This window comes from Canis lupus, chromosome 13 (assembly GCF_003254725.2).
Source record: "Canis lupus dingo isolate Sandy chromosome 13, ASM325472v2, whole genome shotgun sequence".
NCBI lineage: Eukaryota > Metazoa > Chordata > Mammalia > Carnivora > Canidae > Canis > Canis lupus.
The window spans coordinates 21,708,985-21,723,284 of NC_064255.1; the positions used below are offsets into that span (position 1 = coordinate 21,708,985).

A 14,300-nucleotide genomic window follows, 5' to 3' on the forward strand; every position below is an offset into this window, starting at 1 on the left:
GTTGGGCTCCCTGCTCAGCAGGCAGTCTGCTTCTCCCTTTGCTCCTCCCCCTGCTCATGCTCTCTTGCTCACTCTCTCAAATAAATAAATCTTCTTAAAAAAAATGGTTAAAATTATAAATATTAAAAAAAAAACAAATTGAGATGTGTTAGTGTAAAATACACAGTGGATATGGAAGACTTAGTATGAAAAAAAGAATGTAAAATATCTCCTTAATTTTATTGATTAAATGTTGAAATCATAATATATACATATTAGGAAAAATATGTTATTAAGATTAATTTTACCTTTTTCTTTTTTTCAAAGTAAAAAGGCTCCTACAATATTTTAAATTACACCTGCAGCCTGTGTTATATTTCTTGGACAGTACAGCTCTAAACATTTTGCAAAGGCCTTGAACTCAACATATTTAAAACCAGACTTATTTTCTATCCTCAAACTCATCCCTCTTTTGCCCACTCTTGAAAACCTGATTTTTTTTAGTAAATTAATGTAACTGTGTGCCAGGTACTCTGCTAAGCACTTAGCATATATTATTTCATTTAGTCACTGTATTAGTTCACTTAATCATCACAACGACCTTATGAGATCGCTTTTCTTTCTTTTTTTTTTTTTTTAAAGATTTATATATTTATTCATGAGAGTCAGAGACATAGGCAGAGGGAGAAGCAGGCTCCTTGCAGGGAGCCTGATGTGGGACTCAATCCCAGGCCTGGGATCACACCCTGAGCTGATAGCAGACGCTCAACCACTGAGCCACCCAGGTGTCCCGAGATCTTTTTTTTTTACCTTCATCATTCTTGATTCCTCCCTCCTCACCTCATAGTTGATGCATCACCATGCCGTACACCCACTTGACTCCTGACTCTTGTCCTGTTTGTCCTTTCCTTTTTATACCCATAACTCTGGTTAGATGCTCTCTAGCAGCTTGCTTCAGATCTCTTCTTGTCCCTCTATCCATTTGCCATTGCTGCCAGAATCATCTTCCTAAAAGCCGTGGCTGGTCGTAATTCTGCTAGGCTTAAAACCTGCTAAGTAAGTGCCAAGTTCCTGTACATGGCAGACGGAACTCTTCAGAATCTATTTTTGGCCTACCGAAACAAGAGTTCATTTTTCTGGGTTTCGTTTTCTTCATCTCTAAGGACTCCTCCAACGTAAAATTTATGATTGTTGGAAGAATTTCTAATACTAATGTGGTAATCTCTTAATAGGTTTAATCTTGTTCAGCGAACAGCACAAGCATGCACAGCTCTGGCCTTTAATCTCCGTAGGAAGTCTGAATTCCTTGTGGCATTAGCTGATTATTCTATTAAATGTTTCGACACAGGTAAGAAGTCTTTCTATTTATCATTTGAATAAGAGTAAAATTTAGACTGAAGTACTGCAAGGAGTTTGTCAGTCTGTACAGTCTGGGGCAGAGGTCCCCACAAAATGACCTCATTTGAGACATCAGCTGTAAGTTTGGGGGGTCCTGGGACCATCTTCCCATCAGGTCTGCTGTCTACAAATTCAAGGTTCCCCACAACTACCCTCAGGTTTGGTAATTCAGAATGACTCACAGAACTTAGGAAAGCACTCTGCTTACAATTGTGGTTTTAATGCAACAGGAGGATATAAATTGGAATCAGGTAAAGGAAGGACACATAGGGTAGAATGTGGGAGGCTCCCAGAAGAGAAACTGATAATTCCCCTTAGGGCATATTACCCTCCCAGCATCAGCAAGTGGCCATCCACACTGAGTATTGCCAAACCAAAAATTCACTAAGCTTTGATGTCCAGGACTTTTATGGAGGCTCCATGATGTAAACATGACTGATTTGAATTCAGACTGGTGGGTAATAATCCCAATTTCCAGCCCTCCCCTCTCTTTGGAGTGTTTGGGCAGATATCACATGGCCCAGAGCCCCAGCCTTCTGTTCACTCACATGGCTGGTCTTTCTTGTGTGACCAGACCCGGCTCTGAGATTCTCTCCTTAGATAAGCCATCTGTTGTTGTCCAAGGGACCAGCCATGAATAACAGAGACACCTCTTAACTGGGGAAATTTTTAGGGTTTAGAGAATGCTCCTCAGGAACCTGAACAAAAGCCAGACCTCTCTCTGAAGCCTCAGTTCCTTCTTGTACTTAGGTACAAGAATAATAACTTTCAAATATAGCCTATGTATTTTACACCATGTCATCTACTTTTAGAGAATTTAGAGTTCTGTAAACTGAATCTCTTAGTAAGAAAAAAGGTATCTCAACTGTATTTTTTTTCTTATTATTGAAGTAATTGATAGAATATTTAGAAAGATAATAATAACTGAGGGCAGCCCAGGTGGCTCAGCAGTTTAGTGCTGCCTTCAGCCCAGCACCTGATCCTGGAGACCCGGGATCGAGTCCCATGTCAGGCTCCCTACATGGAGCCTGCTTCTTTCTCCCTCTGCCTGTATCTCTGCCTCTCTCTCTATCTCATGAATAAATAAATAAAAATCTTAAATAATAATAATAATAACTGGGGCGCCTGGGTGGCTTAGGTGTTTAAGCATCGAACTCTTGGTTTTGGCTCAGGTCCTAATCTCCGGATCCTGGGTTTGAGCCCCAGCTCCGGGCTCAATGCTGAGTTTGCTCATTTCTCCCCTTCTGCCCCTCCCCCATGTGAGCATGTTTTCTAATAAATAAAATCTATTTTAGAAAAAGGAAGATAATAACCGTAGTAATATTAGTGATAGCTAACACTTATATATTGTTTACTCTTTGCCCAGTACTGTTCTTTTTTTTTTTTTTTTTAAGATTTTATTTATTTATTCATGAGAGACACACAGAGAGAGAGAGGCAAAGACACAGGCAGAGGGAGAAGCAGGCTCCATGCGGAGAGCCCAACGCAGAACTCGATCCTGGGTCTCCAGGATCACACCCTGGGCTGAAGGTGGTGCTAAACCCCTGAGCCACCTGGGCTGCTTGCCAAGTACTGTTCTATGACTTTATACATACTAATTTTCATTGTCCTGAAACGCACGGAGATGGATACTGTTATCTCCATTTCACAGATGAGGAGACTGAGGCATAGAAGTAACTTGACCAAGGTCCCACAGCTTGTAAGTGGTGGAGCCAGGAATCCTATCCTGGAAGCCTAGCTCCAGAGTCCCTGCTCTTAATCATCACTACACTCTCACTGTGCGTGTAAGGAGGCTAACTCAATGTCCTTCAGTAATGCTCAGACACAGTCCATGTTTCTATAGTAGGGACCTATCTTTCCAGTCTGTTTTCTCTGCATATACCTTTTTTACATTCTTTTTTCATTATTAAGCTTTTATTTATTTATTTGATAGAGCATCAGCACATTTGCACTCATGAACAGAAGGAGGGGCAGAGGGAGAGAGAATCTCAAGCAGACTCCCCACTGAGTGGAGCCTAGGTTCCATCTTATGACGCTGAGATCACTACCTGACCTCAAACTGAGAGTCCCACACTTAATGGACTAAGCTACCCAGGCACCCCACCTCTCTTACATTCTAACAAACATATGCTCATCCTATCTGCATTGTTTTGTGGGATCGTGTTCTTAACCTCATTAAACATTCAGACAGTATTTTAAAACCAGCATGTAATATTCCACTCTGTAGATGTTGGCATGACCATAATCATTAAACTTGTTACCTATCAATGGACTTTACCCTGTCTCCAATCTCTGTTCCAAACACTGCTATCACAAAAATTGTTAAAAAAAAAAAAAAAAAAAAAAAAAAAGTGAAATGTTGATACTCCTCTGTGATTGCTTCACTTGGGTTCTATCCATGCTCTTCTCCTCTCTCCTCAGGTCTGTCTTTTCACAGTCTCTTCTGTCTGTTGAACCCCCCCTACCCTCACCAGTGAAGCCCCTTCCTTGGGATGTGGTCTTCACTACCTCCCTCTTGGCTGCTAAATCCCGCTGCTTCACCACCTCTAGCAGTGGACTCTGCCACTTGCTTCTCCCCACCCCCCCCATACCTCCAAGGTCATTCAGAACCTCTGATTGTTGAAACCCTCCTACTTTTCATTCCACCTCTCAGTAGCATTTAGCACCTTGCGTTACATCAGGACCTTAGTTTTCATTCTCTTCTCTCTCTGGCTTCTCCTCCTACCTTTCCGACTGCTTCCTAGTAGGTTCTCTCCTGTTGTTTTTTTTTATTTTATTTTATTTTATTTTATTTATTTATTTATTTATTTATTTATTTATTTATTTTTTATTTATTTTTTTTTTTTTATTTATGAGAGACAGGCAGAGACACAGGCAGAGGGAGAAGCAGGTTCCATGCAGGGAGCCCGATGTGGGACTTGATCCCGGGACTCCAGGATCACGCCCTGGGCCAAAGGCAGGCGCCAAACTGCTGAGCCACCCAGGGATCCCCTCTCCTGGGTTATTTTAGTGGTCCCTGGTACCTGGACTTTTGGATTTTTTTCCCCAATTAAAGAGAAAGCAGAAGAACAACCCACATGGGTTGTCAACTTTTAAGTTTGCTAATTGACATTAGAAAAAACAATAAAACTTCATTTCATGAAACAAGATTTTTTTTTAACATAAAAGAACTTACTAGAAGGATATAATACTAGATTGAAAGGTAGTACTTTAAACTTAGCTTTATGAGAGGTGCCTGGGTGGCTCAAGTGGTTAAGTATCTGCCTTTAGCTCAGGTCATGATCCCGGGGTCCTGGGATCTATCTAGCCCCACATCCGGCTCCCTGCTCAGCGGGGAGTCTGCTGCTCCCTCTCTCCCTCTGCCTGCTGCTCCCCCCCAACTTGTATGTGCTATTGCTCTTTCTCTGTCTCCCAAATAAATAAAATCTTGAAAAAAATAAATTTAGCTTTATGAAAAACTCGTTTCATTATCCTTATTTTTCTCATTTCACTGAAGACCAATGAAAAATTGATCATTAACTAATGCCAGACTTTAGACTGGTGTTTGGAAACTACAACTCTTCCCCCAGGGCTTTCTCTGTTTGCTCTGCTTTCAATTTCTACCTATGTTGTGTCTTTTAATGCTTCCCAGATTTACATCGTGCTTTCTGACTATTCTCAGTTTCATCTTTCTGGAGGAAAAAGTTCTAATCATGAAAGTAAAACATGCCTACCATAGAAAACTTGGAAACACAGGAAAATGTAAAGAGAATACACAAATCACTTCTAATTCTATGACCCAGTGATAATTGTCGTGAGGTTTTTGGTATTTTTCCCACCAGGCTGTTTTCTATGCTTCTCTCTCGCATGGATATACACAAACCTCAGGATCAGTTTTAAAAATCAAATTCATTACAAAAAAAAAAAAAAAAAAATCCATGATCTCTGCTTCCCATACTGCTAGATCTGTTTCTCTTCATGTATTTCTCAAGTCAGTTAGTAGTATTGCCATCTAGTTACATAACTAAGCTAGAACCACTGAAGACCTAACTCGTCTTTTAGTTCAACACATCTATTTGACCACACAGTCCTTTGAATTTCTCCATTACGGTTCTTGAGTTTATTCTTTTCTCCATCATCACCTTTTTAGTTTAGACCTTCCTGTTTCCTCCCTAGATTATTACAGCAGAAAGTGAATTTGTTATCTCTTCCTTCTTTGCAATGTATCTACCACGTATCTTCAAAGTGCTCTCCCTAAAATACACACCAGCTATGATATTCTTCTATGAGATAAAACTATGACTCACAAGAGAAAGCCCAAACTCCCTATTGTCACACTTGAAGCATTTCTTAAACCCTTTTTCATTTGTCCCCATCTCCTCACGTGTTCACGATATTCATGTTACTAACATGTTCCATTTGTGCATTTTATCAACCGGCCAACTAGGCTTTTACTTTTGTAGATGTTAATGAAGGTGCCTCATAGAAATACCTAGACATCAACTGAAATTGTTCTTTGGTGATAGTGTTTGATCTGTGTAACTTTTACTTTTCACCACAGTTACCAAGGAGCTAGTTAGTTGGATGAGAGGACATGAATCATCAGTATTTTCGATCTCTGTGCACGCATCAGGGAGATACGCCATCACTACTTCTTCTGATACGGCACAGCTATGGGACTTGGATACCTTTCAGAGAAAAAGAAAGCTGAATATTCTACAGTCTGTGGGTATACAAAAGGTCAGTGGAGGTGGGGTGCATCTTGGTCTTTTGTGCTTCTCAAGACTAGTTTCTTGGTCAGCAGGGTTTATAGATGATGGAAGACTAATGAATGATTCACATTGTCCCACCTAGCTGTGTTCTCGTAACTCAGCAACAAGCAAAGCAGAGTGGCCCACAGGATTAAAGATGTTACCTATGGCTACAATTTATAACTTACTGAGTTTTTGTTTTGAAAAATTTTAAACGTAGAGTAGATTTGTAAGAAATTCACAGTGAACACATGTGCACCATTAGATTCTATCATTAATGTATTCCTATGCTATTTTTACTTATGGTACTGTGCTATATTAAGGATCTGTCCATCTTTCTGTCCTCTATTCTTTTTTTTCCCATTTTTTTTTTAAGGTTTTATTTATTTATAAATGAGAGAGAGAGAGAGGCAGAGACACAGGCAGAGGGAGCCTGATGTGGGACTCGTTCCCAGGTCTCTAGGACCACACCCTGGGCCAAAGGCGGCGCTAAACCGCTGGACCACCGGGGCTGCCCTTTTTTTCCCCATTTTAAAGTGAATTACAGACATCAGTATACTTGCCCATAAATACTTAAGCCTGGATTTAATTGGTTAGGGTTCAGTATTTGCTAATGTGAAATTTATATATAATGAAATACACAAATCTTAAGTATTTATTTGTTCAGTTTTGTACAGTTTGCACATATACTTCTGTAACCTGTGTTGGACCTATTACTACCATCATCCCAAGGAAAGCACTGTCCTGATGTTTTCCTACTGTACATTAAGTTTTGTCTGTTGTAAAATTTCAAATAAATAGAGCTAGTCAGTAATGGTATATGTAAAGCTTTTTTCCTTTAACATAATGGTCTTGAGCTTCATCCATGTGGTTGTACATTTCAGTACTTCATTCCTTGTTATTATTGATGAGTATTCGATTGTATACGTATATCACTTTTTAAAAAATACCCACCTCTTTTGCTTTTAAGGCTTAATTTTTTTTCCATTTGATTAGCCTAATACTATTGTCAGGATTGTCTGAGTCTCCCATGTGATTCATTCTATTGCTTCAGGTTATATTATACATGCAGTATTGCTTTTAATTTCTTGGTCATTAACATGAACAGCTAGCAGTGCATGTCAACCAGAAATTTATTTTATAGTCTCTGTGGAAATCTCAGTTCCTTAGATTGCCTTTAATAATTAAAAATAGATAAAAGTTGTAGCCAGCTTACTCATCAGGGGTTTAGGCCAAATATCTTAGTAGGTCTTTTCTTCTTTAATTGCTTTAGTACTAAATTGAATTCTAAATTCCAAAGCAGAGCACATTGGGAATTGAACCCACAATGGAAACAGAGTTATGAAACAGTGACACAAAAACCATCTGTTCTTTTTACCATGAAATTAAAATTACTAGATGCTGGATAGTTGCCAATCTAGCCTTGCTTGGTCATTTAGACATTTTAGTTTAAAATGTAAGACTCCAGTTGTTAGTGATACGAGAATAAAATTTAGAAAACATATGTATAGTATGCAGTATGGATATAGGTATATTGTTCTAAAATAAGAGAACATGGTAGTCTGTACGTTACCTGCAAACTTTTTCTCAAAGGACCAGGTAGTAAATATTCTTGTTTTGCAGACCCAGAGTAAAATTGAGGATATTGTGCATGTACTTATATAACCATCTGCAATGAAATTATTTTATTTTGTTTTTAGATTTTTATTTATTTATTAATGAGAGACACACAGAGAGAGAGGCAGAGACATAGGCAGAGGGAGAAACAGGCTCCATGCAGGGAGCCCGACATGGGACTCGATCCTGAGTCTCCAGGATCACAACCTGAGCCCAAGGCAGACACTTAACCGCTGAGCCACCCAGGCGTCCCTACAGTGAAATAATTTTAAAATGTAAAAACCATTCTTAGCCCCTGGGCTATACAGGAACTGAAGGCTGGTCAGATTGTTGCTACTCCTGGCTTATTCTTTGAAAACAGGAGGTAATTGTGAACTAATCTTAAAGTAAAACTTTTATTCTTCTTAATTTTTACTCAATCTATGTTTTCATTCCATTTTCTGATTCTGTATTTGATTTTTTTAAATTTTTTATTTTATTTATTTATTTTTTTTATTTATGATAGTCTCACAGAGAGAGAGAGAGGCAGAGACACAGGCAGAGGGAGAAGCAGGCTCCATGCACCGGGAGCCTGACGTGGGATTCTATCCCGGGTCTCCAGGATAGTGCCCTGGGCCAAAGGCAGGCGCCAAACTGCTGCGCCACCCAGGGATCCCTGTATTTGATTTTTTTTAAAAGATTTTATTTATTCATGAGAGACAGAGAGAGAGGCAGAGACACAGGCAGAGGGAGAAGCAGACTCCATGCAGGGAGCCCAACATGGGACTCAGTTCCGGGTCCCAGGATCAGGCCCTGGGCTGAAGGCAGCACTAAACTGCTGAGCCACCTGGGCTGCCCATGATTCTGTATTTTATATAGAACTTCTGTGACTTTTGTATGTATGATACATGGTGACAAATGATGTTGAGTCTCATTTTATGAGGGCTCTTTTTAATCTAAAATAGTCTTCTATGAGGTACGTGAGTAGCTCAGTCAGTTAAGTGTCTGACTGTTGATTTTGGCTCAGGTCGTGATCTCAGGGTGGTGAGATTGGGCTCTGCCTTCAGTGGGGAGTCTGCTGAAGATTCTCCATCTCCTTCTCCCTCTGCTCCCCTGCCCCCACCACTGCATGCACACTCTCTCTCAAATAAATAAATCTTTAAAAATAAAATAATCTTCTACCGTTTTTCCCATGACATTATTATTTATTCTTTTATTTATTTTGAGAGCAACCAAGCCAGTTGTCCTGGAAAATGCCCCAAATTCTGAATTTGTCTTATTGTTCATTGCTATGTCATTTAACTTATTCTCTGATTTGTATTTCTTATAAGCCAGAAGTTAAATCTAAAGTCTTAAGTAGGGATTCCTGGGTGGCTCAGCAGTTTGGCGCCTGCCTTTGACCCAGGGCACGATCCTGGAATCCCAGGATCGAGTCCCGCGTTGGGCTCCCGGCATGGAGCCTGCTTCTTCTCCCTCTGCCTGTGTCTCTGCCTCTCTCTCTCTATGTCTATCATGAATAAATAAATAAATAAATCTTTAAAAAAAAAAAGTCTTAAATAAATTCATGTTCAACATTTTCGACAGGCTATTTACCTTATACGTAAGATGCAGATAGTAGTGGCCCATATCTTAGTGTTGGCTTCAGGACCAAATGTGGTAGCTTCTACAAAGCAATCTAGACCTAACATCTGCTTTGGTGTATCAAGTGCTTATTTCTAAGTCAGCTGCAGCTGCTTCTGCTGTTGTCCGTTGTTCTTACCTGTTTTCTGGTTCTACTACAGGAGTGGCTCAGTGCAGTTAGGTATCTTTTTAAAGAGCTGTAAGGGGCGGCCTGGGTGGCTCAGTGGTTTAGCACTGCCTTCGGCTCAGGGCCTGATCGTAGAGACCCGGGATCGAGTCCTGCATCGGGCTCCCTGCATGGAGCCTGCTTCCCTCTGCCTGTGTCTCTGCCTCTCTCTCTCTCTGTCTCTCATGAATAAATAATAATAAAATCTTAAAAAAAAAAAGAGCTGTAAGATAACTTGTATTTCTTTTGAACTACGTGAAATAGATGAATGGTACCTCATTAGCAATTCAGAAGCCCAAAAGTTTTCAAGCAGTTCACTTGGTGGCAAAATCTGATCTTGCTGAATTCACTTGGCAGCAAAACCTGAACTGAATTGACACAAGGCTGAAATGTTCATGTGTTTGAGTATGGGATATTGCTCCGGGTCACCCAGGGGTTCTGCATTCTATCACAGAATATCATATTACCATTCTCAAGTCAGAAATAATTCTGAATTCTGGAACACAATTTAGCACCAAGGGTTTCAAATTAATAACTATGGACCTTTGATTTAAAAATATTTTTCCTTTTTTTTTAAGATTTTATTTATTTTGAGAGAGAGAGAGAGAGAATGAGTAGGGGGAGGGGCAGAGGGAGAGAGAATCTCCCCACTTAGTGGGGAGTCTGCAGGGGGCTCCATCTCATCACCCTGAGATCATAACCTGAGCCTAAATCAAGAGTCAGACGTTTAACCGACTGAGCCACCCAGGCCCAGATATCAAAATGTTTTTAAAGAACCTGTCACTCCCAACATCTTTCCACTGGTTTTGTGCCTGGCAATAGAAATAATTAATACCAATAGCAATAGATACTAATTATTGAATATTTATTATGCACCTAACACTTTGTTTAGTTATTTTTAAACTTTAATCCTAAAAGTAGATACTACTCTCATTTTACAAAAGGGGATCTGAAGCTGAGAGACATTAGTAACGTCCCATGTCTACATAGCTTATCAAATACTTGTGGTTTTAATCTAAGCTCATATTAGTGTAGAGTCTCTCCATTATACCATACTGCCTCTCGGGTAAGTCAATTACACTGCTTCATATTAGTAAATTTCTATTAGTTTGTTGATGTTCAAAGTAGAATATTTAAATATTTAGTTTGGGGTTTTTGAATAAATCTAGAGTTTCTGATGACTATGGTTCAGTATGTATTGGAAAAATTTTTGTGATGGATATGAAGAAACATTTAACAAAGAATGTATTACTGAACTTAGTCTCTTTAGTGGGCACACACTAAATTTTTGCTGAATTGTGCATTTGACTTGCCCTTTATTGCCATACTGAACTCTCAACTTTGAAAAGAGCCCACATACCTCTCAAAAGTGAATTGGAAAGCTTAAGATTTTTGCATTTTATAAGGAAAAGCAGCAGCCCCACCCTTTCAGCCAACCTTCCAAAAAGCAAATTTTGTTAGTGCTTTTGAAGTTTTTACTAAGCTTATGACTGTCAAGAGATGACACTATCTAAATAATGACATGATTCATTAGGAACAATTTTATAATCATTAAAATCTGGCAATTAAAATCACAAATCTAGTAATGAATAATCATGTAGGCAATAATCTATCACAGCTATTCCCCTAAAATAGCAGTTGGTGTTCATTAACTTTTAAGCTTTTGCTTCTCCCACTAGGAATAAACTTTATTACTTTTCTAGAAAAATATTGCTAATTATAATAAAAATCTTAAGTCACTCTTTCGACCTTGGCTTTCAAACAGCGTTTCAGTGCATTCGTTTTAGATTACATTGTATTTATTGCAAATTCTTTCAGTAAGACCTTTCTATTATAAATCTTCCTGAATCTGTTGGCAAACAATCTATCAGAGATTGTCTTTGACAAAGTGAGCCAAGGACAAAAGTGAGGATTGAATTAGGCAAGGGCAGCAGTCAAATTAGCATTTTTTATTGTATCTTATTAGCATGAACACTGAGTAGATTGTTTTAATTAACCAGTAAGTCCCACAGTGCATTATGTATGTGTGTATGTAAGAGTTGTGGTTTTTAAGCACTATTTATTATTTAAAAAGATACTGTTATATGTATACAAGAAAAATAGTTCATAATAACAGCCTTCAACTATTATTATAAAAACTACAGGTTTCTTGGGGTGCCTGGGTGACCCAGTCGGTTACAGTCGGTTAAGCATCCGATTCTTAATTTTAAGTCATGATTTCGGGTTGTGAGATCGATCACAATCGATTGTGAGGCCCGCGCTGGGCTTGGAGCTTGCTTAAAATTTTCTTTCTCTCTCCATCTGCCCCTCCCTGCACCTCTTAAAAAAAAATTAAAAAATAAATAAATAAAAAACTTAAAAAAAATTACAGGTTTCAGGCCTTGAAATTTTTATAGTAATATCATTAACTATTAGAATCATTCTTGGGGCACCTGGATGGCTCAGTGGTTGAGCGTCTGTCTTTGGCTCAGGTTGTGATCTCAGAGTCTTGGGATCAAGTCCCACATCAGGCTCCCTGTGGGGAGCCTGCTTCTCCCTCTGCCTATGTCTCTGCCCCTCGGTGTCTCTCATGAATAAATAAATAAAATATTTTAAAAATAAGAAATGATTTTTTTTTAACTGTATGTATAGAACAGACTTGGTGACAACACAAAGCAGATGCAGGGTTGCAGAAGTATTTTATTTAGGTGCCTATGGATTCATTATGTCTATAACACTTGGAGAAAGCCGCAGTAGATTTGGTGTTGATCCTGCTTTACCCTCAGACAGTCATTTTTGGTCCACTCCTTCTCACTACTACTCCTTTTGGTCCACTCCTTCTCACTACTACTATGAGGATGGCCTCCAAATTGTAAATACTCAAGAGACACTCCAGTGTTAAAGATGGTGATCACCTCATCTCCAAAGAATGTAGCATTTCAAGAGAAAACAGGGTTTCTCTGACTCTACTAAACGGTGAAGGTGTATGACAAATCCAGGGTCAGAATGAGAGGCTACAAATTGTTCACGGTGTGCTGCCTCCTTAGTCCCTGTTCCTTCTCCAACACAAGAACAAATCATATCTCTTCAAAAAATAATAAAGCTTATAAAGACAAACTGGTGGAAACAATGACAAAATATGTTCAAATATGAAGAGTAACAATAAGCTGTAATGCAGTTAAGATGGCAGCTCTAGATGGGAATCAAAGAATAAAGAGCTAGAGATAGAACTAAAGATTAAACCATGGGAAATGTCACTTGAGGTTTTTTTGAGAGGATGGACAGTCTTAGGGCATAGATTTCTTCCATCTTCTCTCCTTTCTTTTCCTTCCCTTCCTCCCTTAGTGTGCTTTATACAAATGACACAAAATCATATTAGAGGACATTGAAATTCTTAGGAGAAAATGGTGAATTTTAACTAAAACTTTGTGTTATCAAAAGTCAGCATTGTTGCTTCTCCCTCTGCTTATGTCTCTGCCTCTCTCTGTGTCTCTCATGAATGAATAATTTTTTTTTTTTTTAAAGGAGGGGGTCCCTGGGTGGCTCATGGTTGAGCATCTGCCTTTAGTTCAAGTCATGATCCTGGGTTCGTGGGATCAAGTCCCTCATCGGGCTCCCCAGCAGGGAGTCTGCTTCTCCTTCTGCCTGTGTCTCTGCTTCCCTCTCTGTGTCTCTCATAAATAAATAAATACAATCTTAAAAAAAGAGAAAAGTCAGCATTGTTTAGTGCTTATACAATAGAAGAACAGACATTAGAATAAAGTGGTATTTCCAACTTTACTATCAAGTCCAGTCTCAATTGTCCATTAAAAAGATAGAGTCACTGATAAAATATCATAGTTTTGTTTTCAACAACAAACTTGTTTTTTGTATTTTTATAAATAATGCCCAACAAACATTTGTATACCTTTACCTTAAAGCACTTTGCTGATTTTTTTCCCCAGAAAGGATTAACTCTTAGAAGCAGCCTGACTAGCTCAGAAAAGATACATACCTCTCTTCTCAAGGTTGTTGAGATACCTTGTATATTATCTGTAACCAGTTTTTATTACCAGCAGCCAGGAGGACAGTGCCGGTTTCCTATACTCTCACCAATATTTAATATTTGTAATCTTTATGAGTAATTAGTATTTCATGTCATGTTTATAGTAGAAGGTAGTTTATAGAGTACATATGTTAGTGTATGTATAGCTTGTGTATATGTTCATTTGTGTTAGAGTATATCTGATACACAAAATATTGTTTTCATTTGAATCTTTTATAAGGTTAAATATTTTAAAATTGTTACTTTGTATTTTATGAATTGCCTAGTCATTTCAGTCCCTGATTTTTTCTAAAGGAGTTTGTTTACCTTTTCCTTTCAGTTTATAATAGTATATGAGTTATCAGTATTATCCTGTCATATGTCATAAATATTTTTTTCCAGTTTAAGAAAAAGTAATTTTTTAAAAGAAAAATTGACAACTTGTATAATTTTAAATTTAAAGAAGCTGTTGGCTATATGAACAATAACTTTTCCTCTATCTTTAGGTTTTCTTTTTACCATTAAGTAACACCATCCTCAGCTGTTTTAAAGATAATTCCATCTTCGCCTGGGAATGTGATACTCTTTCTTGCAGATATCAATTGCCAGCTCCACCTGAAAGCTCTAGTATATTATACAAAGTATTTGCCGTAACCAGGTAATGTGCATTTCACTTTTTGTTTAAATGTATTTATTTTTTAAAGTAATCCCTATACCCAGCGTGGGCTCAAACTCGTGACCCCAAGATCAGGAGTCATACACTCCTCTGAGCCAGCCAGCTGGGCCCCCCAAATGTACATTTTAAAAA

At 38.5% G+C, this 14,300-nt stretch overlaps 1 protein-coding gene and 1 long non-coding RNA gene across 9 annotated transcripts in view; one reads left to right on the forward strand and one right to left on the reverse strand.

Annotated features, from left to right (window-relative positions):
• Positions 1–10,090, reverse strand: part of LOC112662060 (uncharacterized) — a 39,269-nt gene extending 29,179 nt beyond the window's left edge. For 3 of the 4 annotated variants that reach the window (XR_003138189.3, XR_007401537.1, XR_003138190.3), the window contains exons 1-2: positions 9,765–10,090; positions 7,681–7,776 (exon numbers count right to left, since the gene is read on the reverse strand). This is a non-coding gene — a long non-coding RNA (uncharacterized LOC112662060). The remainder of the gene's footprint in view (positions 1–7,680; positions 7,777–9,764) is intronic. The other variant, XR_007401536.1, reaches the window with a different exon arrangement.
• Positions 1–14,300, forward strand: part of TBC1D31 (TBC1 domain family member 31) — a 68,302-nt gene that overhangs the window by 8,577 nt on the left and 45,425 nt on the right. For 4 of the 5 annotated variants that reach the window (XR_007401534.1, XM_025450385.3, XM_049092692.1 and 1 more), the window contains exons 3-5: positions 1,212–1,327; positions 5,918–6,096; positions 13,999–14,150. Coding sequence is in view for 4 of the 5 variants with exons in the window: in XM_025450385.3 (XP_025306170.1) it covers positions 1,212–1,327; positions 5,918–6,096; positions 13,999–14,150 (447 nt within the window). In the remaining variant the exon portion in view is untranslated. The remainder of the gene's footprint in view (positions 1–1,211; positions 1,328–5,917; positions 6,097–13,998; positions 14,151–14,300) is intronic. The other variant, XM_049092690.1, reaches the window with a different exon arrangement.